The sequence below is a fragment of the Monopterus albus genome, unplaced genomic scaffold, assembly GCF_001952655.1.
Source record: "Monopterus albus unplaced genomic scaffold, M_albus_1.0 scaffold135.1, whole genome shotgun sequence".
In the NCBI taxonomy this organism is placed as follows: domain Eukaryota; kingdom Metazoa; phylum Chordata; class Actinopteri; order Synbranchiformes; family Synbranchidae; genus Monopterus; species Monopterus albus.
The window spans coordinates 565,714-591,288 of NW_018128015.1; the positions used below are offsets into that span (position 1 = coordinate 565,714).

The 25,575-nt window shown below is 40.9% G+C and overlaps 1 protein-coding gene and 1 long non-coding RNA gene across 7 annotated transcripts in view; both read left to right on the forward strand.

The window, feature by feature from the left end:
• arhgef28a (Rho guanine nucleotide exchange factor (GEF) 28a) overlaps positions 1–9,872 on the forward strand; it is a 45,668-nt gene extending 35,796 nt beyond the window's left edge. For 4 of the 5 annotated variants that reach the window (XM_020613591.1, XM_020613595.1, XM_020613592.1 and 1 more), the window contains 6 exons: positions 597–835; positions 1,560–1,607; positions 2,534–3,013; positions 4,783–5,068; positions 8,291–8,425; positions 9,497–9,872. In XM_020613591.1, coding sequence (XP_020469247.1) covers positions 597–835; positions 1,560–1,607; positions 2,534–3,013; positions 4,783–5,068; positions 8,291–8,425; positions 9,497–9,552 — 1,244 coding nt within the window. In that variant the 3' untranslated portion in view covers positions 9,553–9,872. Of the gene's footprint in view, positions 1–596; positions 836–1,559; positions 1,608–2,533; positions 3,014–4,782; positions 5,069–8,290; positions 8,830–9,496 lie in introns of those variants that run through there. The other variant, XM_020613593.1, reaches the window with a different exon arrangement.
• Positions 9,873–13,750: 3,878 nt separating this feature from the next.
• LOC109967769 (uncharacterized) overlaps positions 13,751–25,575 on the forward strand; it is a 95,073-nt gene continuing 83,248 nt past the window's right edge. For both annotated transcript variants that reach the window (XR_002275984.1, XR_002275985.1), the window contains exon 1: positions 13,751–14,050. This is a non-coding gene — a long non-coding RNA (uncharacterized LOC109967769). The remainder of the gene's footprint in view (positions 14,051–25,575) is intronic.

Genomic DNA, 25,575 nt, shown 5'->3' on the forward strand with positions numbered 1-25,575 from the left:
TGGGTCCAAACCTGTGGAATGCTTTGCCTCTTTATATTAGGCAGGCCCCCTCACTGTCTACTTTTAAGTCTTATTTGAAGACCTACTTGTATTCATTGGCGTTTGGCCAGGAATGAGACTCTGTCTGTAGTGTTAGAGTGTTTATTTTATTGTTTATAGTTTTTTATGTGATGATTTTAGATTTGTATGATATGTTAAGTGCTTTGGTCAGCTGTGCTGTGGTAAAGCGCTATATAAATAAAGTTGAGTTGAGTTGAGACAGTTGTAGTTTATTTTCTTTTGCCTGTGGCATAAATGCATTTTGCCCAAGTATAGTATAAGATAACAAAAGAGTGATCAGCATTATATTTTATGGAAAAAATTAATGGGCAAGTCCAGAAAATATGAGAATGGTCAGCCATTTTTTACCCTGCCTCCAGGTGTTTTGTTGTTGTGAGAACCTCTTTGAAGGATTTTCATTTTTAGCCACATAATGTGGTGTTGTATTTATCTAACCAAACTCATGGAGTTCAGCCCCACATACATTATAAGACCTTATAAGAACCTGCAGTAGCTCAGATGCACACTTAGTTTCACGTGTATTTTTTTTTTCCTAGCTGAGAACCTGAAAGCCATGCTGTCATCCAAGGCCTGTTCTCCATCCAGTCACAGTGTGGACTCTGACACAGACTCTGTGGTTCCTGCCAGCCCTGCCACACCTCTGGAGTCCCCCTTAGACTCTTCAGAGGTCTCACCTGAAAACCCTGAGGCCAGAGAGGGGAGTTGGACTGAGCCCTTTGTTTCTCAGTCCCCAACTAACTTCCAAAAAACAGACTCAAATGACATTAACTTGAAGGTACAGCCGAGATCCTGCTATAGAAATCTATTTAGCTTATGGCAATGTGTGCTTGATCCTCTTTATATAAATTGAAATCATGCATTGTTGGTGGTTTTTTGAGTTAAATATTGATGCAGCAATATGATGTAATGTTTTCCCATTACTACTGTTGTGGTGGTGGCGGCGGTAGAGTGGGGTTGCAGAGGTATTACAGGTTGTTATAGCCTCTTACAGACGTCACCTCGTTCCATTTCTTCACAGATGTGTGGCTCAAGATTGCCAACGGTTGTTTTAATAATTCAGCACAGGCTATTAGAATTACATTTCAGTCTCAATGTGATGAATCATTGATAAGCTCATACTAAAGGAATAAGTCTGTTTAGTTACCAGAGGTATTGCACCATTAAAAATGAATATGGGGACTTGTTCCAATTATCATGCCACACCACTGGCATCTTTTTGTGACCTGTGAAGTAAATGACAGAGAAAATGATTTTATTTTTGACTGCTGTTATAATTCAACCCTAAATAGTGTGGTATGACACCGTGCTGCCTCAAGGGGGCACAAATGCTGCACGAATGCAACATCAAATTTTGACATGAGGAGGAAAATATTTTAAGTTCCTTGTGTGACTTTTTATTTAACAGAAACTAATTGTGACATGAAATCTTCAAAATCATGCATAGAAGTCACAGCAGGCTTGTTAATCTGTATCCTGTGTGTGGTTTTGTCCAATATCAGATTGTTCAAAGTGTCCAGAGCCTGACCCAGTTACTCTACAGTCTGCAGGTGAGTGCATTACCACCAACACTGTACATTTGTAAAAAGCCTTCATCTGTATTATCATCCATTCAAGAAGCTAAGAAACACACTTCTTCTCTTCAATATGAACATATGTTGTATATGCAGTGTTACTTTCATACATGAACTAGTTTGAGATGAAGGATTTAATATGACTGCACATTCCAGCTTTAGTAAACAGAACCAAGACTTCACTTTGCTGTTTGAAGCCAGAGGTAGCTTGCCACAGACAGGAGGGTCCTACTAATCTTTTTTTCTGCCAAGAGTCATAGGAGGGGCTTTTGTTTCACTATAAAGTACACACTCCTATTTGGTCCATCCAGTCTTCTGTAATCTGAGAGAGGCGGGGTACACCCTGGACAGGTTGCCACAGACAAACAACCACACACACTCACACTTATTCCTATGGGAAATTTAGACTCACCCGTCAACCTAAGCTGCATGTCTTTAGACCATGGGATGAAGCCGGAGCACCTGGAGAGAACCCACGCAGGCACAGGGAGAACATGCAAACTCCACACAGAAGCCCAAACCCGCGCCACTGTGCCGCCCCTCCTCTTTGTTATAAAATGTAAATTTGTGCAGAGAGAATATGTGTGTATTTTTGCATAAGGATGTGCACACACATGCCTTGTGTAGGTTTGAGGGTTTTCAAATGCCATTTTCATATTCAAAGTACTATATCCTTTCTTGCATACTTGAACCTAAAAACCACTGTCTTATCTGTGGTGCTGTCGCCCTAATACATAAAAAGTCAGAGCACAACAGAAGCTGATCATTATTTCTGTCACATTTTGTCATTCAGCTCACCTTCTCTTACTGCCTGTTGTGAGGAAGCACATGGAGTTACAGTAGGTGTTCAGCCTTTGCATTTTTATGAACCTCATCTTTGTGCCTTTCTGTGGGTGTGCTAGGCTGCCGTGACCATCCAGGACAGCTGCTATGAGGTCCAGAGGCTCTTCCTCCAAGAGACCGGGCGCCCATACCCAGGTGCCCAGCGGCCACACCTTCCAAGTATCCGGGGCAGCACCCTACAAGAACAGGAGAAGCAACGTAACTTGGCTCAGCGGCTCCAGGGCCAACTACGCCAAGAGAAGGAGCGCTGGGAGAGGGCGTGCCAGGCCAGGGAGAGCCAACAGGGGGAGCAGGAGAGCAAGTTGGAAGAAAGAGAGAGGCAGTACCACCTGGAGATGGAAAGGCTGAGGTGCAAGAAAGAAGAACTGGACCAACAGCAGCAGGAGTACCAGCAGAGCCTGGAGCGGCTCAGGGAGGGCCAGAGGAGTGTCGAGAGGGACCGTGAGCATCTGGGGAACCAGCAAAAGCTGCTCCAGACCTGGAAGCAAGACCAGCAGACGACATTGCCTCACATGGTCATCCCTCTAAATGGGCAGCAGGTGGGGGGGGGAGCATACAACTGACAGCTATTTCTTTCTTCTGTCCTTTTTGAAAAACCTATGGCATTAGACGAGAGCTCAATAATTCTCTTGACCCTGACACAAGTGTGATTTAACTATGTAGTGTCTAAGGAGTTTTTCTTGGCTAATGAGAAGCTTTTCTCAGCCATCTATCGGCCTAAGTTATGCTGGTTCATTCATTAACACAGAGCAGCTCAGTCCACTCTTGATATGTGACCTGTGATAATGAGAGCAATTTCAGCATCATTTGTCTTGGTGTTCCAGCAGCTCCACACACAAACATCTTAATGATTAATGATTATTAAGCCGTTGCAAATAAAAGCTCCAACAAAATAGTTAAAACCAGAGGCACACAGCCCACAAAGCCAATCAGTCATGTCCGAAAGGACTTAAATTATCGACACTTTGTTTGAACAGCTACAGTGAAATATCCCCTGGAGCTGGAAGGCACGGTGTTCCCTGTTCTCTGTGCACTTTAGGTCTCAGTGTACTCACGGAAAAACAGTGGTGAAACGAATATAGCAAATATACGAGCCTCTGTTGGGTACAGCTTTGTGCTGCTCGGTTGAGCAGGTGCGAGTGTTCAGAAGGTGCATATAGAGCCCCCAGAGCGACAGGCAAATGAGCAGAGTCCTGTTTCAACATTCCCTCTGTCCCTCATTAATTTACAGAACATGTTAGAGGTCAGACACGATGAGGTGCTCCTGAATTTTTGCAGTCATATTATTTAAGTTCATCTATTTTAGTCAGTGCAGAGGCTGCATTAACAGCAGTGGTCTGAAAAGGCGTGCAGAGGCACCGGAGGTCCTAATGTTCCCCCGTTAATGCTTTAGCCAGAGGCAGTGGTTCACGGGGTCAGAAACAGATCGAATGATGTACACACACACACACACCAGCTCTCAGGTTGTTTCTTACTAGCTGTGCTGCCTCTGTGCAGCAGAGGAAAGGCCATGTGGATGTGAAGATGGGACAAGACAGAGGGGTGTTGGGAGACGATAGAAGGAGAGGCAGTGCCTTTCATCACACATTAAAGGGTCAGTTCATCCAAATGACTACACATTTTCCCGACATACCTCTAGTTGTTTCTAGCCATGTATTTTTAGTTTTATTTGTCCAAAATTTGAGATATCCAACTCCGAGAGTTTTACCTCTACACTAATACAATGGAGTTTTGTTTGTGATGCTCAAAACATTGAAAAATTACATCCAGCAGCAAACTGTTTTTTCAGAAACAGCCTCTCCATTACTCAGGACGAAACAAAACACACTGTGACCAGTTTTTCTGAGAACTGCTCCTTTCAGAAGAAATTGTCTTATAAAAAATGAATCAGTAGAATATACAGTAAGTGATGTTTCAGTGCAGTGAACACCACACATGAAATCCCATTTACTTTCATTGTATTGGGGTTGAAGCAGAAATGACTAAATACAACTAGATGTAAGTGGGAACCTGGGCATTGGACTTTTTTTTTTACATTTATGTATTACAAGATAGTTTTACTGAGAGGCAGCCCTTCTTTCCAGGAATGTCCTTTTCATATTGACACCTGGAACCTGCCCAGTACTACCACCATCTGATCTGCTGGCCATTGAGCAGTTGGAGTTTAGAGCCAGTCCAACCATCAATGTCCATTCTGTCTTTAGCAGTTTTCATCCAAGCAGCAATATGACCTGGATTTATTCCAGGTACACAGACATTTTTCAGCCCTGTAAATGAATGTGACCATGACATTTGCTCATTCCTTCAGGACTTGGTGCCGATTCAGCCCAGAGACCACGCTGGCAACGGCTCCGTGTTTGTGAATGAGGCTGCGTTCACCAGCACCAGCATCAACAACCACCACATCCATCGTAAAGGAAGTGACCCCAGCACTCACAATTGTCTCAACACCTTCCTGGCTAGATCCAACAGCAGACAGACCCCCACAGCCAAGACTCCCCACGGTCCACACTCAGACTCCCAGAGATGGGCGATGGGGACAGGATACCACTACAGCCCTGCAGGAAGTCTGGGACTGCAGCACATGCCCAATGGTAGGAATGACCACCAAGTTAATGTTTTACCAAATGTAAAATGTCAAAAAAAGGGAAATGTGACAATTTCAGATTTTTAGTTTTGTCCAACCAATAGTCCAAAACCATATCTGTTCTCTTAACTATCACATTAGACTGTGTCTTCCCAATTCTACGGTTTGTAGCTCCTTAAAATTAGGCACTTATGTCCCTGAGTTACAGGTGTGAGAAGTCAATAAGATGCAGATTTTGACTTGAACATTTCTCAGATTGTCTCACATTTTTGAGATGCACAACTGGTTCAAAGCAACATAGCAAAACTAAAAACCTTCTACTGTTATCTTCAGATGCCATCTGTGAAGGTAAGCTGCCATGGAAACATTCTCTAATTAATGTATCAAGTAGAACAATTAGTCTAATCACTGGTTATGTTTAAAATCCTGTATTTTAGAGCTAATTGCACGATATTACACAGTCCCAGTGCCTCTTGTACTGGACAGTACAATCACACTGACACTACTGCTCAAAATAATCTGCTCCCTGTGAGAATGCAAACAAACCCTCTGGCTGCACTGGTTTCACCCGTGTGTGTGAGAGCTTATTGTACACACACACACACACACACACACACACACACACACATGTACACTGCTATCAAGGCTGTGTCCTAGGTGAGGCCTTGTCTGTCCTTCTCCTCATTTAATCAGTGTTTTCTGACAATGAAACCACCCTCTCTTCCCCATCAACTCCACCTACGCCAGCAGCAAGCCAAGGCCCTCAGTTGCCAAAGGAAAGAAAAAAATCAATGGCTTTTCTATCGGTTGAGTGGCAGGGCAGACAACAGCGTGTGAATCACTGTTCACAGGTGATGGCTGACTGATTGGGGCATCGATTTAAAAAAAATCTTTATAAAACTCATTACAGCACGACTTGTCATCACATCAGGCGAAAGGTGGAGGTGACGGGAGAGGAACGAGAGATGCAGACACGTTTTAATTGGTGTCAGCTACCTTCTCACGTTTGATCGTCCCCGTTCCTAATCCATTCATGCGCATTCTAATATTCAGGGCGGGCGAGGAAAATTACAGGTTACATGTGACCTGTCGCTAAGCTCCTGTAAAAATGAGGTTAGCGTTAACTGCACCTGATGTGGAGCTTGTGCTATTGTTTATCAGCTATTGAAGTCGGCACGATCACTCCCTCATTGATCAGCTTATTAGTCTTTACTCGTTATTAAGCACACAAGTCTCAGTGAAACCTGAGTCACTTCTTAACAAGCATGGGGTGTATACTTGGCTGCAGTCTACACCGCAGGGTGTGTTCCAGCTGACATTTACCCACAACACATTCCTCAGTGGTTCCCATGAGGGCCTGTGAGGAAATAATCTTAGACACTGAATATAATTCACAGTCATATTATTTCCCATTAGATTTAAACTTTTATAAGGAGCCATTTTAGTATTTTATGTGCAATTTCAGATTTAAGAGCTACTTTGCGACTTCAGTGCGTCACACACTGCCTGCTATGTGGAGGAATCTGGTATTTTTGATTTTGTGTGTGTGTGCGTGTGTGTGTGTGTGTGTGTGTATGTGTGTGTGTGTGTGAGAAAGGATATGTGATCAAATGCAAATTCTCCATTGTGTTGTCAATCACATGGATCAGAATTGGAGCTCATTCCTCATCCTCACCTGAAGATTTCTCTCACACACACCCTTTTTCATTCAATGGATTTTCATAATTTGTTCCTCCACAATGTAATCTTGGTGAACCAGTTGGATGGAATTTTCTTGGCCTGTCTTTTGGATGAGTCGTATTGGGTTTTTGTTACTTACCTTTGCATACAATGGATGAGAGTGTCGTGAGTAGGCTGGGGAAGAAAAGAGAAATGAAACTGGTGCTCTTCTCAGTATGTAGCTCCATTCACATCTTGTATAATACGCTGCACAAACCTGCTTTATGACTTTCTAACAAAGAATCTGGACAGTGGTTATTTCACTCAATACTGTGGTCATGACTAACACAGAATAAAATAGAACTCTGATGCCTCACAGCAAATTAGTTTTTGTCTGACTCATCAAGGTAGTAAGCAGATATCAGACATTTTAGGCAATATAGTGCAAAGGTTGTACAGGATATTTTAGTGCTATCAACGCATAAGCATGAAGCTAGATTTACACAATTCTTCTGACATGGGTACCTGGACAAAACAGAGGAGGTAAAGCCACATCATTAACATTTTTAGCAAAACAGGTAAAGCCACATCATTAACATTTTTAACAGCTTAACATTACTGTCCTGTAGTTGCATTTCACTGGCTCACCATTGCTTTCTTTAAATAGCATCAATTTGCTGTCTCTGTTGTAAAATATTAATAATGCTTAATAATGCCAGAATCTTATTTCCTCATGGATAAAGCACTTAGACAGGGATTGAGTATTTTTGTCATCTGGTGGCATACTGATGACTCATCTGTCAGACGCCAGGCCTATACGGCGGCTACTAGAGCTCCTCTAACAGACTCTTATATAATTAATCAAATAGAGACACTTTCCTACAGGGACACAGTGAGGCAATTTATAGTTCATGCCATCTGTTACCATGACAGCACACCTGCCCTAATGCTAGACAGCTCCCACCATGCGCAAAATTGCAAGAATGCAAGCACACACGTTATCAGATAGATAGCACCCACAGAAACCTGTTCTCTTTGAGATCTCCTGTAATTAAACAACAATGTTATTGATTTATAAAGGGAGCTCCTCTAATGTTGAGAACTGGTGATATAATATTTAGCTCAAACACACTTCAGTATGGAGTACGTTTGAATCCTGGCTATCTGGTTGAGAGCTCCGATCTTAGTTATTCATCCTTCCTTGTTTCCAGACCCTATAACTGTCAGGTTTGAAGAGGCTTGTGTCATCAAATCCCCACCATGATGATTGATTATGTTGACAAAGACAAAGATAAAATTGACATGTCTAAGTAGAGGGGAGATGATGGATAGCTTGAAAATCTTTTTGTTGTCATGCTCAGTCTCATGCTCCGGCGCAGGAGGGAGCTGCAGCAGCTGCGATCTTTATGCTGTTAGTGATTAGAAGAGTGAGTTAAACAATTAGACAGAGCTCATTAAACAGGTGGCTACATGTCCCATTCTGGTGATTATGTATCAGTGCTTACTAAATGTTGAAGTGTATTTGGTTTGAATGTGTTTATTATCAGTCATTTTTCATGTATCCACTCAGATCATAACAGACATAGCTACATCGGGGAGACCTGGTCATCAACAGCAAGTGGAGCTGACCCGTATCCGGTGTTGCCACATCCCAGTGACTCGCAGCTGGACCTCGGTGCACTGGTTTCCATGGAGACCGACAGCGGTGAGGAGGAGGAGGGCAGGGAGGAAACCATTGTGTACCTATGAATGTTAATCAGTTTTAGACTCTAAAAAGCCAACCTGCATGTGGGGAAAGACATTGATGTAGCATCAGAACCAGGACGGGATCGTGGCGTCTTCACAAAGCATTTCTCACTTTCTATATTATTTTTTTGGATATTTAAAGGATTAGTTTGTGGTCCTTTTTTGTCTTTTTTATTGTAAATTGGAGAGTTACTGGAAACAGTGATAAAGATATTGAGGTTGTTTCAGATTCAGTGTCATGCACCTTAGCTTGAGCCACCGGTGGGTGTTGAATGTCTCTTTATTTTCTGTGTGTCTGTCTGTGTGGTCTTTGTTGGCTGCCTGGGCCCCTGCAGCTGCACCTTTCCCCTTCTCTGCTTTCAACTGTCCATCCTTCACTGCCTTCCTTTCTCAGGTCCCACATACATATCTCCTCCCTCGGGCGCTATATTTATTAAATTCAGCACATAGTGAGAAAAGGCATATACCCAATATCAGCAACACATCAGCTTCCATCTTTCTAGTGGGTGATTGTCTTGTCATGGAGCAAACTAGCCCTTTTTCATTTATCAGGCAGACTGTTCACGTACAAGCCAAGCATAACGTGAAGCACAAAACACTAGAAATGAAAGATGAGGGGCTCGTGTTTTTCAGACCTGCTACATGTAGTCATCGTATATTTCTTCTTATCTGATGCACATTTGTTTAAGTGAAACCAGTGCAGATTGAAGAAAGATGCTGAAACTGTGCTAATATGTCACTTTTAAGCATGTTTAGTGCCGACGTGTTCGTGCAAAATGTAACAAGAAGATGTGGTACAGGAAGCTGAACAAAAGGAAAGTGTGTTGGCTCAAACTTGGAATGATGTTTGCTAGCACCCAGAACAATATAAAGTTGCCTCATTGACACTGTTGGGCTTGACACTAAGCTTTTCCACTTAAATATTCATGTAGTCCTATATTTACATTACTTATTATCTCTCATTGGCATTTTTGTGTAACGAGGTCCCTGTGCCAATGCTTAATGTGTCTCTTCGTGTTTTGTTTTACAGATATAGAAAAGAAGAATTCATTTAATTACTGCTGTAGTTTCTTCATGCAACAATAAGGCAGTGTCAGTATTCCAATGTGATTTTTAGTACCATGTTTATATGTTTGTGCTTTTATTTATTTATTGCAGTAAAAGAGTTATATTTTACAGTGCTTTGTGAAGGGTTGCATTGTACATAGAAGTGTAGCTGTGTAAACAGATGAACAGGTGTGTTTTCTTGATATGTGTGCTTATGTGTTATGTATTCAGACGCAGCTGTATTGATAAAATTACTTTTACTGAACTGAAACAGTGCCTTAATTTACTTGAGTCTATTCATGAGGCTTTGTGAGGGCGTTCATACAATAAAGCAGCAAACTGATTGAAACATAAACACAGTGTTCAGCTTGGACGCAGATATCACTTCATTTTATGTCTCTGGTCTGAATGTGAACGTCTCCAGCAGTGATAACAGATGTGTGAGTGAGCTGCCTGCTCGGTTGCTAGTGGTGACAGGTGGTAGACCAGGTGCATGAATGTCAATGATTTCCTGTCTGACTGCACCTCTGAGTTGCAGTCACAAAAAAACTGCATCAGTATTGGATGGATGTGATTGTTGTGTAGAAACAACCAGCACTGTTGCTGAATTTGTGGGTGATTACATTTTTCAACATGTCTGATAGGTATGGAGATTCCTACCCAAGACTTGAGTAAAGGCTAAAAATAAACACAGGCTCTTCGGTTGGAGCTCCCAGGCTTTCCCTGACAGCATTAATGCATTTCATATGCTCCACCTATGTCTCTGTTACTCCTTCCCTTTTAGACAGTAGAGCAGATGCCTGGGATCAGCAGGGTCCCCGCTCTCCCTCCCATTATGCACCTTGTTATTTCACTGAGGTGCTGCCTGCAGACGCCCACGCTATTCCGTGTCAGCTATGGTCTTCACTCCTTTTTCTAGCTTATTAAATTTTTCTTTATAGCGTGTAATTTGTAATGTCTCAGGCAATAATAAAAAATATATTATTACCTGGGGGCTGACTTTTTAGGTGCCTTCTGATTGTTCTCTGCATGGTTCTCAACAACACAAAATCTGTGATCATAATCATGAAGATGACGACATACAACTGGTTCACTGAGTTACAAGAACCTCTTAACACAATGCTCTTCACTGTCTTAAGGTTAAATCTGAAGATTTTCTATATTATGTTATTGCGAACAAACAGCAGCGAGGAACCGATCCTAACAAGTATTTTCTGTGTATCCAGAGCCTGACAGCTTATTCCCCATATGTCACAGACAGTCATAGATTGTGGCCTCAATTCACAACACATCGGTGATGCACACTGTTGTATCAGATGTTCCTCTATTACAACAAATGTGAGTGGTGTAGTTTGTTTTCAGTCAATCCCACACTGACTATCCTGATGTAAATCCTCACTAGCACCACGTTCATGGCTGAAAAGAGTCCCCAGTGAATGCACTGTCTGTTATTGTTTCAGTAGTGTTTGTGAATAGCTATAATTCCCCTGATGTAGTGGGGTTTTTTAAATTAGTCTTTAAAAATGCATCTACTCTGCATTACTGTGACATGTCTTAGACAGTCATAGACAGGGTCTGGATCAAACCTCTTCTAAATCAATTTTATTCAATTTGGGGCTGTTTTTGCACTTCCTTTAATTATGTTTGCTAACATCCTTTTTTGATAAAATGTTATTTAATTTATTTTGATTTTAATGCAGTTTCATTGCATTGCTCTTCTCATTCTGATCTTTTACACTGAGGAGCATATGGAGAAGCAGTCAGACCTCTGTTTTATCCTCTCTGTGGTAAAATGGAGATTATACTTCCATCCATCAGCTCCTTTGGAGCCTGTAGCAGAATATCTCTCCCAATCAGTTTTTAAACACTTTCTACACTTCAGTGACCAGCAGCTTTTTGCCAGTCGCTTTATGGACTACGTAGTTGCATATAATCCAAATGTTCCTCTTTTTTTTTATGTGCTTCTGCAGTTTTCTGTTTGAGTTCTGGTTGAAGGAAGCCTGTCAGACGCACAACAGCTGTTTGAGGGAATGTTTACATGTGACAGAGAGACGGTGAAAAGGTGTGGAACAGGAACTGCACATTTTACTGTAACACAAGTGTTTTGTATGCATGTCATGGGGATGTGTGGCTGTTTTTGGTTTGACAGGTGTTGTTTCACATACAGGCACATACTACTGTATGATGCCAATGAGCCATCTGGGTTTTTTCCAGTTCAGCTGACACTCTCTGATCATTCCCAGATAACATTACAAAGGCTTTATATTCCCTGACAACTGCACAAAGTTATTATGAATGTATTGATTCAGATTGTGCTGCAGTCTTTGAACAGTGGAACCAAATGTGTAAATATCCTTAAGTGCTTTTTTCAGTAAACCAAATTCACTTGTAACTGTATGAATACTAAATAGCTCTTCACTGTGTCACTCCCTCAGCTTCAGTCTGTGTAGATTCAATAATCAGAAGGTCTACCTCATTACACAGTAAGAAAACAAACAAAACACTACAGTATGTAGTCTGTCTGTCTGTCTGTCTGTGTCCCCGGTCCCTTTTTAATGATCCCTGAAGTAGGTAACTAATAACACCAAAGGAAAAACCGATAAAGGGGAAGCATATTAACACTGAGTCCTCTGCCAGGGTGAAGCATGCGTTGCTACAGTTTTTCCTGGGGGGGAAGTGTAATGATTTCTGCAGGCGCACAGAATAAACCTGCCCACCCCAAATATAAATAACAGCCATTAAAGCCTATCCCAGGGAGGAAGGCTTTTATGAGAAACCCGAACAATATCCGGCATATATACAGATTATTTGATTTCTGTTTTGGTGAAATACAGTGGCAGGCTAGACTCAGTATATACAGTAGCTCTATACAAGTGGCTGTGTATTTGTTTGGCTTTCATTACTTTGTCAGCTTTTCTTTTTTCTCTATTAGTGGGTTTGGTGGGGCTTTCAGTGTAAATTTAACAATTCTTATGACATGTCTTTGTAGTCCTTGCACTCTTTGCAAAGTATGCAGTATTATTTTAAGTGACACATCCTGTGATCGTTCTTTTGACCCTGTTTTTAATTGGTCTCACTCATCACATCCTTTTAAAGTCATCTCCTGCAGCTAATGCTGTTTACCCCAGAATAAATGTTAATTATGACATTTATGTGTTAGAAAGCATCTGTGTCACAGCCACAAGTCTAAACCAAAGCAATGGTATGCAGGTCAGATACAACACGATTTGATGCTCAGTTTATTAGAAAGACCTAGCTAATACTCAGCCAGTCTAGTACAACAATACTGCAAGGTTATAATGTTTGGTCTTTTGGAACATTTGTACTTTTGAACAGTTTACAGAGAAGTGTTTATGTTATTTAGCCTAGCTTCACTGATTTGAATGTAGTTGACAAACTAATAGAAACATAATGCAATGCTATTCAACAGCCCCACAATCTGCTGCTTCCAAAATGATCACACAGTTGCATCAAACTCTTTTTAACACCATTTCAACAAGAATGGAACATAATTCACCTCACAAAGGAAAAGATATAGCAGAGCTCTTTTATTAGATAACATTAGTTTTAGCTTGCTGTTCCTAATAAACTGACAACTGAGCATATACTGGCACTGTAGCTGATGCGTACAAGTGAACCTTCCTGACCAAGATGGTGGGCTGTTAATCTTGGCAGCAGGGAAATTAATATTAATTGTGAAGCTCATCGGGTTTAGGGTTAGGATCTGATCCACGATAAGCTTTGGGTGAGGGGTTAACCCAACTTCTGGAAAACGCTGTGATGGTCTACAGTACTGAAATGGATGGATTCCACATTGAAACCAAAACATTTCTGTCATGAGCTGTAAGAATGTGGCACCATTTAATTCTTAGATATGTTTTTCCCATATCTTTATTTGACTTTATTGAGTGGCCTAAATATTTTATTCATTTTAGTTTGTTTGTATGTACTGGCTTTGTGTTTTTTGTCAAAAAAAAAAAAAAAAAAACAAATCGGTTTGGGGTAGCCATTTTTGTCTGCAGCCAGGCCTTTATGGTTGGTACAGGTCCTTACAGGCCACCTAGGTCTGCACATTCAATTTTTTAAATTTTACTTTTCACTTTTCGACCACGGTCAGTGTGCTTCTCCACGGTATGTCCTTATTGTTATATGGCCAACTGAATGAGACATAATCGTCATTTCATCATTTTAAATATCAGTTCAGGCGGAGTTGACCTTTGACCTGTTTGTTTGACCCCTGTGTTCGCTGTTGTTTCCTCCAGGAAAAGAAGTTTGGAAATATCCCCATTTTGCGGTGAAATTTTAAACGGTGGCAGCTACAGATGAGATAAATAACACGCTAAATGCTATGTCAACTTTGAAGAGGACGAACTGAGAAAAACACAGAAGCATTTGGCTTGAATGAGACTAAAGCAGCAGAGCACTGTTTGCTACAATAAAGCGGATTGAAACGCGTCCCCGCCGATCCCAGTGCGCAACACTGAGGAAATCATCAGGCCACCTGCGCCCTAGGATGTAAACTGGCGTCTTCACCGTGGTAAGATAAATGCTACTATTCTGCCCGTCAAGGTCTTTGAATGACATTAAATGGTCGTTTATAACAAAAGTGATGCTTACCCTGGAGTTTTAATGTTTCTGCTTTATGAGGGCGTGAGATTGTTAGCTGCTTGGTGATCTTTCCTTTCCTTTCTTCGGGCCCGGTTGGTTTTTCTCTGGTTTTGTTGTTTAGGTCTTTATATTATCCATACTATTTATATTATGTTTAGGTCTGCTACGCCTGACAAGTGCATATAGAGTCTATTATGTGAAACCTACGGTGGTAATATAAATCAATTGCTTGTTTTTTTTTTATGCCATTTAGTTTTAGGATAGCAGGATGAAAACCAAACATTTTCCTCATGAGTTGAATAAACATTTGCATTTCCACTTGGCTCTAAAATGGCATTTGCCTGTAAACTGGGTCCTGTATTAGCCTATAATACTGTCAAAAGGCAGAGAAATCCAGGAACAGAAATGGATAGATATCCATCAATAAGCCACAATTATCATGGTCAGAACTGATCATGTGGGGGTGAAGAATAATGTGCATAGTAAAAATGGAGTTAAATTAGGGTTTGTATTGACACAATTAAGCATCTGTGTTTGTCATTTCTCTATTTAGTGTGGCCAAGTTGGATATATCAGAGCTTTGGGAAGAATACATCCATCAGATAGTCAGAAATACAACTTGGGTGCTGATTTTATACGCAGGAGAATGGCAAACCTGTTCCTTCGGTGTGACATGAATATAGAATTAGGCTTCCCAGCATTGTTATTATGTGACTGCTTTGCAAATGTCTAGTGGCCTACATACAGTACAGTGAATCTTCTGCACTCGGTGCATAAAGTTCTTCAGCAATTTTATCAATTAGTTTTGCAGACCCACCACTAAACTCCAGTAAACAGCTTCGTACTGTATATATTCTTCATCTGGCCTAAACCGTAATGGCAGTAATTAGCTCAAAAATCAACAAAAACCTGCAAGGTAATTTGTTATGACCACAGCTAACTGCAAATAATTACATTCATGTTTATATCCATATCCAGCTAACATAAATGGTAATAATTATCTTAATTACCACATCTATGGTGCATCTCTATCTACTTTCCCAAACTGTGGTGAGAGGCATTGCTACAGATGAAAGTGAAAGAAGGTAATGTATACAGATGGACAGACAGACAACATAAATAGACATCCTTGTTGTAAAGCATATCCACAAACAAAGCATTTCTTCTATTTACTGGAGGTTACAAACAGTTGCATATTAAAATCATTATCCAGGATATGTCAGAGTTGGAACTGGAAATCCATGGACTTCCAATAGTTTCAAAACACCCCCTACTGCACAACTCAGTACCAGAATGAACCATGTTAACACTGTTTCTGCTTCTGATCCCTTTTCTAAACATCTCAATAGTTTTCTGTACCAGAAACAAATTCCTTGTAACATACTTGGCCAAAAATAAAGGTGATTATTATTAAGAATAAGAAATAACTGTGAAGATGCTATACATACATGCAGCATCAGTCGTGCCACATGTTGGAAGTGCTTCTGCCATGAACAGTGGGTCATTTTGTCATGATGTTTCACTTCCAGAGATTTCTGTGATCTCAGCCTTGATTCTTTCTGTTCTTGGTGCCGTCAGTTGTTCCCGTGATGCTGTTGGCACAACAGCGTTAGAGGAACATGTGCGTGTGTGTATACGAGTGAGAAGAGTGTATGTAATTGTGTGAGGTTTGGTCAGAAGCACCAGCTGCCTGAAGCTGTAAAAGAATGTTTTTTTCATAGTGACTTGACAGCGTGTGGCCTTTTTTATGCGTCTCCTCTGTCTCTGTGGTTTTACACTGAGTGGTGGCTCGCAGGCTCGCAGGCATAGCGATGCATGCCAGAGGCCCGTACCTGTCAGCACTTGAGGAGTGTTGGATGTGTGTGTGATGGTGTTCGTGAGAGCGCAGGGATGAGCTGTTCTCTGTGATCCTGCACCGTGACAGTGGGGTAATTCCCAACAATAGGCTCACTCATTAGCTCAACCATCCCACCTGCTTCTCAATGGGACCCTCATTCTCCTTCTTTGTCCGTCTAAATTATAAAGGCCTGTCAGGGGTCCATGTGTCATGCGTGTGAGCACGAGGCAATCTTAAGTATTACCTAATGGATAATGGATAGGTATGGCTCAAACTGAACAATTGTATGCATGGTAATAATATGTCATTTGTGTGCTTGTAAAAAAACATTTTCCTGCTCACAGAAGGTCCTGTGTTGTGCTCATGCAGGAATAAGGCACAAATATAACGCCATAGATACACAGGGTGGAATCCAGGATATAGGTTCACTTAATGTAGCTTCACCTGTGGTCACTGAGTAGCAGCCGACGTTTGGTTCATACTGTAAGAGCTACCAGATTTCATCTGACTTGTGTTGGAATTCAAGACGGTTGAGATCAAATGTTCAGTCACTGGATTAGAAAGATCTGTGTGTTTTGGCAAAGACATACACAAAAACATGTACTCCATGTAACAATATGACTGTTTAAGACCTAATGTTTCAGGACAAGACCAAACGTGGCCCCCTTTTTTTTTTTTTTAGTTGCCACTTCATTCTAATAAGTGAAGATATGATTTTGCTCAAATCTGAAAACATTAACAACATGAGCAATCAAGTACAGGTTTAAAATTTAAAATACAGGTTCAAACATCCAAGAAGAAATATTTTAATAGACAAAACCATCTTAAACCAGGAAAGATGAAACCAAATAAACTGGAATGGTGCTTGAAGTTGCCTCATCTGAGTGCACAATGCTAAGCTCTTTAATCTCAGCCTTTCATTATGCTTCTTTTCAATAATGTCCTTCTCAGTGTCAGAGGTGGCAACAGTTAACAGCAGGTAGTGTGCTGGCACTCCTAGATGAACACTCAGTCATCAGGACAGGTGAATCCAAGGTCAGTCCACACCTCCTGCATGTGCACTAAAAGAAATTATAGCTTTCAGGAGTCATTAGCTGTTAGTCACAGGCCAGCAGTCCTGTGATCAGCCAAGAAGGCTGGAGGTGGAGTGATGTGTAGTGGCATACTGTACACCAGCTAATTGGGCCATAGCAGATTAAACAGGTTAAGACACTCATGGCTGATTTATGTGGTCATTTTTTAATCAGAATGCATGTATGAATTGAATTTTTATGTGCATGTTTATTGCAGAAAGCTCAGAACGACTGCACCTTCTTTAGTTGTTTTTCAAGTCTACATGCCTTATGTGCACTTTTATTTTTGAGATAAAACACTACCTTTGGTTCTCAGTGCATCATGTCTCACCTTTAGTCACAATGAGCAGAATGTCAATGTCAAACTGATGATCTGACAGTGGCTAACAGCAGCAGAGCAAGGTAAACAGACTTGCATCTTCCCAGTGAAGGTAAAGAGACTTGCATCTTCCCAGTGATGAATGCTAAACTAGAAGTATAGTCTTCATGGGAATGAGCAAGCAGAGAAATCACTACGCTTCAGTTTGATCTTCAGCATCATAATGTCACTTAAGGTTAGGCAGCCAATAATAAACAGAGCTTGCATATTGTTTGCATTGCAAAGCAAGTGGACTGATGTAATGCTCTGTGTTTAAACAAATGCCATTTCATCTAACATCTCTCTCTGTTGCTCGCTTATTGAATAAGGAAACACAGATGTTAGTGGTTGATTGGCTTTGAAAACCAAATAGATTAATGATGATTGACTTCTTACAGCATGTGGAGGATTTCACCTCAAGCTGACATGAAAAGACTATTCTCATGCTGCTAAAAATGGGACCAGACTTCTCAGCCATGGCAGCAGCTCTGTGCGGCTGCACTTAGGCACATCAGTGCTTTGAGCTAAGTGATCACATCAGCAGGCATGAACATTCCTATAGGTATATAACGCTTAAATCTTCACTTTTGCTAATTAACACTGAGGTCCAGCTGCAGCTGAAGGGAATGTGATTAGCTCTGTAGGAATTTGATGTTGCGATATTTAATTAAATAAATGCAAACTTTAACTTGCTGGTAGTGCTTTAGGAAAGGTCACTGGATCACTGAAGTCATTCAGATGCGTCCTCTGGGGATCTTGGACATCTGTAGTAAATTCTGTGGCAATCCAGTAGCTATGGAGACAGTTCGCTCCTGACTGTCACACATGTCAGAGGATCACCAAATCATCAGCATAATGTCTTTCAGCACCATAGATACCACTAGAAAATTTCATCCAGTATTTGTTGAGATGTTGTAGTCCAGAACGACAGAGTGGTGGTGTGGCTAAAATAATTTAACTGCAGTTTAAATATACTTCACTATTTGTTTTCATTTTTGCACATAGGCAGGCACACCCTCACCTGAGCAACTACATTTTTACAGTCACTAAAATCTCTGCTTCTACTTTGTAATCCTTTTGTTTAGCAACAGTTGCTTGAAAAATTCACCACTACACCTAAAGTGTGGCAAAGTTAAAAGATTTCCTTGTCACACAGCTGCACTTGTTTGCTAAACTAGCATAGACCAGTGCTACTATGTCTGTATGCTCATGTTAAGGCTCATTGATGCCTATTAAATAGTGTTGGACGTGTTGTCTGAGGATAAATGGTTTCAGTAGTTGGCACTCAGTTGACTATTGCAGTGATATTAAACTGCCAGTTATTAGTGAAGATTACTGGCCTGGAAACCGAGCATATAAAATCCGAATTTAAAACTCATTTGAATTTAATATCACGGTCACAGTCGTAGTTTTACATTCCAGTCGTGGGCTATTGCTTAGTAAAAGCTCAACGTGTCAGGTGCAGTTTATTTGACACTTTTTTATCATTTATAGTTCAGCTACAGTTCAGAGTGAACATCTTTAAAGCAGTATATTTGTGTTAACCATGGTTCATAGACTCCGGCCGGTCTGGTGAGGCGATACTTTTTCAGCCTAACGTTGAGGCTCCACACTTTCGGCCTTTTGATGTCTTTGATGTGATTTCTCCTCCGGAGGAAACCGCTGCTCTTCCCTTTCCACCCTGACAGAAGAAGAAGACTCCTCTGAACTCACTTGTACACACACACACACACACGCACACGGTGACAAACACATAAACAGTTATATCTATAACTCTAGCAGTTAGGGCATGACTTAAAAGGATTTGGTCTCATTAAAAGATTTTGGAGGATATAGAGGAAGAGGGATCAGACTGTATATGATAGCTTGGGGCTGGGGAGCGCAGTACTTCAATCACTTTAAAATCACAGCCTCTTTCTGTATCAGCTTTGCCCTCCCATCAGCTGAACTACTGAGGCTTAATGTTTGTTGTTCGCACTGCTATTTAGTATGACTGGTGTTGGCTTGTTGTGCTGCGAAGCAATAATCAAATGTTATTTCACTGAAATTAAAAACACATTTCAAAGATTTATTGGCTAGTACCACAAATGTTATTGCATTTGTCTAGCAACAGTTGCTCAGATGCATTTATGACTGACACCGTGGATCATTTTGTTTTAATATCTAGGAACTGAAACTTCATCGTGCGGATCATCTAATGAGTTTATTGATATTTTCAGATTCTTAATCTTTGGACTGGGACATGATTTAAGATGTTTTTCACCAACATATTTGTTTGGTTCAGTTCTTGGTTTAATTCTGGACCTATGATCTTTGAGGAATGGATCAAAAACAACTCATCTTGGAGTCAGTGTTGCTCGGTAATAAAAACAAAAAAAAAAATCATCATTTAGCTAAAAATATTTATTGAATCCAAACAAGAATGATTCTCATGTTAGAACCAAAAAGGGCAAAATATGTCCATCTCATCAGTATGCTATAAGCTCTAAGCTGAAATACTTTTCATTAATATTGAAAGAAATCTAAATTTTAGACCCTCCCGTGCATTGATTTAACAGTATTGTGATTGACGAGCAAAGTGACTAAAATACCCAGGTGTTGTTCTGATGGACAGTCATGTGCAGAAAGGTTCATACTTCATGAATGTTTCAGTTTAGTGGGTTGATGATCTTGGGTAGGCCAGTGTCAAAACACACTTTCCCATTTCATTTCACTTAAATTCTACAGGCTCCTGCAGCAATTTGATTGAAAATCCAAACATAATGTTGTGTTTCAGGGCTGTGAATCAGACACTGGCAAATATCAGCCTGCAACAGAGGGAGACAAGAATGACTAGAGAAAGTGAATGAAGGAGGAAGCAGGATCTGGCTTTGTTTCCCAACAAGTTGGGGTGTCAGAATAAACAGTGAACCTGGGCTTTGGCTTCAGAACAGCTCACAGGATACGAGCCAAGAGCTGCAGGAATCCTCAGGGTGCCTGTGCACAAACAGTGGGTTTGTAATTTAATGTTTGAACTTCTGATGTGACAGTTGCATTATGTTTTGTGATGTATATGTAAATTAGTTTTATAAATCAAGGTTTGCTTCAATGCTAAATACCCTTTACTCAGCTAATATGTGTATTTTAATATTTTAGCTTCTGAAACATGAGAGGATGCCACTTAGTCTTCAGGAAATTATATTATCACTGACAGATTCAAAATGGGTCTTAATTATGCAAATGATTAAGGTAAAATGCAGCTTAACCAGCTACCATAGATTAATATTATGATGTTTGATGTATCATTGGTCTATGTGCTACACAGACTCACTCCCCATTATTGCTGAGAAAGAAAAGACAGGGAGGGAGTGAACTAAAAGCTGTTTACATGGTTGGGATGTGAATGCACATTTGCCACCACAAACCAGTGTAAAGGACTCTCAGCACACCACCAACCCCTGAGCCATGTATGAATTTAATTAGAGAAGGGTAAAGCAGTAGAGTGCAGACTCAGACACACTTCTATAATTAGGCTAGCTGCAGTTTCAGGAGCCCAATTAGTTGCAGAAAGAGAAGTGGAAGAATAGCCTTCTTGTGGAGACAAAATTAAAAGAACTGGCAACAGACTCTCTTTGGATAACTAATCTAACTATTTAAAATGTGTGGTAAAGCAAAATGTTTTTCTATGCTGCTGTCTCTTCCTTACATTGATCTTATAAAAATAAAAGTTGGGGTTTTTAATCATTTAATGGCAGTAAGCTAAGGCCTAAAACTCCCAGGATGACCTATATATGCATAACTTGGTGACATTTAAGGAGGGAACAGTAGTTAACACTCACTTTAATATGCAACCCCTTAAAGTACCATAAAAAGTTAGAAGTTGGAGCCTATTACATAATCCTCCTTGACAAAAAATGAACACCCAGTTGGTCATGGGTGACATGGGTACTTTTTAAAGGGCCGGTTCACTCAAACAAAAGAGAAAGAAAGAAAACTCAGCCTTTTGCAATTTGACTGAAAAGATAGAAGGGAATAAGGCAAAAATGTCTTTCTCTGAGCCATGAACTCTGTCATAATCACACCTTTGTCTCTCTGTTCCCCCAGCAGCAGCAGTTATGCACCTGCATCACTATGCAAAACATGGCAATCCTGTGATTACATGCTAGCAAGCACAGACAAACCATGCTGTCTGCAGCACAAAAGGCCATCTGCATTTCATTATACCGAAAGAAGGTATGGAAATAGCAAGCCAGTGGCAGTGTGTGTGTGTGTGTGTGTGTGTGTAAAAGCACACACAGCCCTGGCATATTACATGTTTCTGCTGTTTGCACTTGAGAAAAAATAGCAAACAGACAGTTGTTTGCCAGTACTGAAAAGTGTGGGCTCTGCATTCTATTAGTGGTGGCTTTTTTTCTGTGCAGAACAGTGGTACATACATTTATTCATAAATAACATAATATTCAAACAGAAGACAAGAGGTGGGAAATGGGAACCGAATGGTGATGGGCTGCTGCGTTGGTGCCTCCACGGCTCGGTGGAGGAGGCACAGGTGGATACACTCACTCTGAACAGTGTGACTGACAGCTCCTGTCTCTGTCTGCATTTAATTTACATGCAGGGCTGTCTGGCACTGATAACCCTTGGTGATATAGCTGCAGTGGCTGTGACAGAGGAGTGTGGTGAAGTGTTTAATTGTGATTCATCTCGTGGTCACTCATCAGTTGAGGCTACACTGCAGCTACAGGGCGCTGATGATAGATCACGGGTAATGAGCGTGTGAGATATTCATGTGTCATACAAGTCATCAGGGCCTATTCTACCTCCCTTGAGTTGGTGAATCACCTCCTCTTGTGCTGAGGGAGAAGGAAAGCAGCAGAAGAAAGACTTTTTAATTTGTGAAGAGAGTTGACTGTGATCTATCAGCTAGTGGAAATGAATCAGTGTCAGATGGAGCTCAGGAACAACACAACAGTGATTCACTGCACTGAGGGTGTCACGTCTGGGAACATCCTTCGTTGTAGCCTTTTGCTCTCCAACAATCTTTAACCCCACCAAATGTTAAAAAGGTTGGGCTAAACATTTTCTTTACACGTGCAGTCCCCCCCCATCCGATGCTGACCTACCTCTGTTATCCACATGAGATGGAAGAGCTATTGTTATGGAGTTGGGAGATGGGACAGAGTACATGATAAATCATGTCAGGAGCACACAAGGATAGGAGAGTGGTGCCATCGACCACCTCCGCTGTGTTGTAGCAGTATAGTTAATGAGGAAATGGGCAGACAAGGGGCTGAGACAGCAGTCTGTCACCCTGGGCAGCTGTCAGTCCATTTCAAATTTATTCAGAAGACTAATACAAAATGCCTTCATAAATGTTTTTGCTTGTTAAATGGCAGCACATATAACCCACAAGGGGATGTTAGATGGAATTTAAACTGTGCTGCAGCCAAAGGGGACCATGCAACAGTGTGTTGATGGATTAAGCATTAAAGGATAATTACAGTTTATTGCATCTTGGACCTTATTTTTATAGTTCTGCCTATAATTTTTTAACATTATACCCACCAGAGTAACTGATGAGATCTGAGAATAGCAATTCCCAGATAATAAAAAAAAAAGACATCAAACAGGGGAAGAGGCATGAGAAGTCAGACAGCCAGGCTTTTTCACTCACACACCCCAGAGGTCAGCAATAAGCTTGATCAAAAAATTAAAAACTACATTCCCAGGTTGGAATAAAGCACAGTTATCTATTAAAGTATGAAGCTGATATTTTCTATTTTTACCACTGCTCCACCAACTTGAGCTTTTCTGGGATTCAAGAGGTGAAATATCAGTGAAGAGTAGCTCCAGGCTGACGGTCAACAAACGTCTGTCTTTGACTACACAGACAATACTTGTTAATAGAATCAATTTACTGTTGGCTTTGGTCTTTTCATGGCATTGCTGACAAGAAGAATAATATAAAGTATCATCACTCATATCCTTTATTAAAGTAAGTTGCTATTCTTTGTAGAGATGATAAATTGTGAGTTGTATTTTGGTAAGCTCATATAATGTTACTTCTCATTCACAAGAAATGTAATTTTGGACCTATAATGGCCTTTGGTGTCTATAGAATGTGTTTCTGTCACTCAGGCTGAATTACTTTGACGAGGATGTCAGGTGGCATGGGTTGGCTTTGTTAGGCTCCTGAAATGTAAAGGCCTTGAGGCCTGTGGACGAGAGGACATGAAGTAATTCAAGCTCAGGCCTTAGGGGTGTCAGTATATTGAAGGGGTTTTATTAAAAGCGCAGAGAAAAAAAAGAGTAATAGCGTATAATGTTGTTTTGACAATCGTACGTGGTTGAGGTAATAGTATCCCACACACTCAGGTCTGTTGTTGTAGTGGAAAATGAGTTTTGGAGGAATCATTATAACAAGAGCTGCTTGTGTTTTCGCTTCGTGACAGAGGTGATGTACAAAAAGGGAGCGGTAATAGCATTTTTTTTCCCTCCCCCCCCTTCTCCTGCCTTCCCAGTTCATATTACAGGAGAAATATGAGAAGGTTTTGTGAAGGGTTGTCTGTGGCAGCGTTGGCAGCCAATTTAGTCCAGAAACAAACCTGGCCCTGTAGCATGGTGGGGGGGCTGTCACACATCTCGCATAAAAAGACCTTTCTCTCCCTTTTTGCCACCCCATCACCCATCCTAGTCTTGATTTGAGGCAAGTCAGATTCTCTGCTAAAACATATGTTTTTTTTTCTTCTGATTTGACCATAACTGCAAAGAAACTGCACAAATTGTCTTTCAGCTATAGTGTTTTATTGTTTGGGGGGAAAAAAAGGTTTCTATTATCGATTTATGAAGATTAAAAAAAAAAAATCTCTGGACTGAGCACTGAGGACACGAGTGAACAGTTTTATATTTTGGAATTTATAGTTGTCCTTTTGGTTCATGAACTTTTTTTTGCTTTTTTATTACTTTGAAACTGCTGAAGGGCAACACAGAAAGGGAAAAGTTTGAAACCTTTCCCAGTTAAAGCACAGGGGAGGGTAATATAAAGGCAATATAAAGCTGCTATTGGGACTGTCTGGTGATTTAAAATGTCTTCCCAATACTGTAAAAAAATGTCAAACTCATCTTTTAAAAGCTGAAATAGAAGAGAGAATCTTGTCAGTATTGTTATTCTCTGTAGTTTTTCTCCTATAGCCTTGCCCTTCTGCAGAGGTCGCATAAATGCATGAGGGATGAGATGGAGATACTTTGTCTCAGCTGGGAACAATGAAGGAGTAAGTCATTGATTTAGAGATAAATGTATTTTATTTGCTGTGCCCTGGCAGTGGGATGAGATATGGTCATAAGTTTATTGTGCTTCTCTGTGGTGCCGTGTTTGTGCCCACTTCAGCTGCTGTAAATCAACAAGGAGGTTAGAAAATTCAAAGCACATCATCAGATAGCTTCCAGTCCTTGGCTAACCTTCACTCTGTCTGCCTGTGTGTAGGTGCCTGTGTGGGCATGACCGAGAAGGTCTTTATCTTCTGTGTGTATAGATTAATGTACGCTGCGGGAAACGAGTGTGAAACTTTTTGTGTTCAAGATACTTCACTGTCATGTTCATGCTAACCCCGAACGAGTGAGACATCATCACTGACAGTCACCTGTCTTAGTGTTTACGGTATGCGATACATTCACTGTAACACACACTCACTGCTGCAGGTAAAAGGTCAATGAACTTGCATTTATCTCCGCTCTCAAAGGCATCACTCATTCATATGGCCTTTTTTAAAGCTGGCATATGTGAGTGTAGCAGCATCACTTGGCTGTGCAGGCTGATACGGGCACACACATATGCATACAAATACAGTACGCTAGCTTATTTTTTAAATAATTCCTTTGTTTTTTGTTGAAATGAAACATGACTCAAGATGTTCATGAACAACATTATCATCGAAACCATCTATGATCCTAACAGGCACTCGGTACCAGAGCTGGCCCTGGTCATAGGCCGTTTAGGCAAATGCTAGGGTCACTGTCCGGCCATAGGACATAGTGCCCCAAATGAAGGAAGAAGAAACATTTCCTTGTTACCTGCTGATTTTGGGAGGGCAACAAGCAGCCATCAGAAGCGAGTGACACTGTGAGGCAATTAATGGCAGTTACATATGTCAAATATATATGGGATATTATGTCAAAAAGACCAAAGCCCTCTGCAGGTCAGGGTCAAA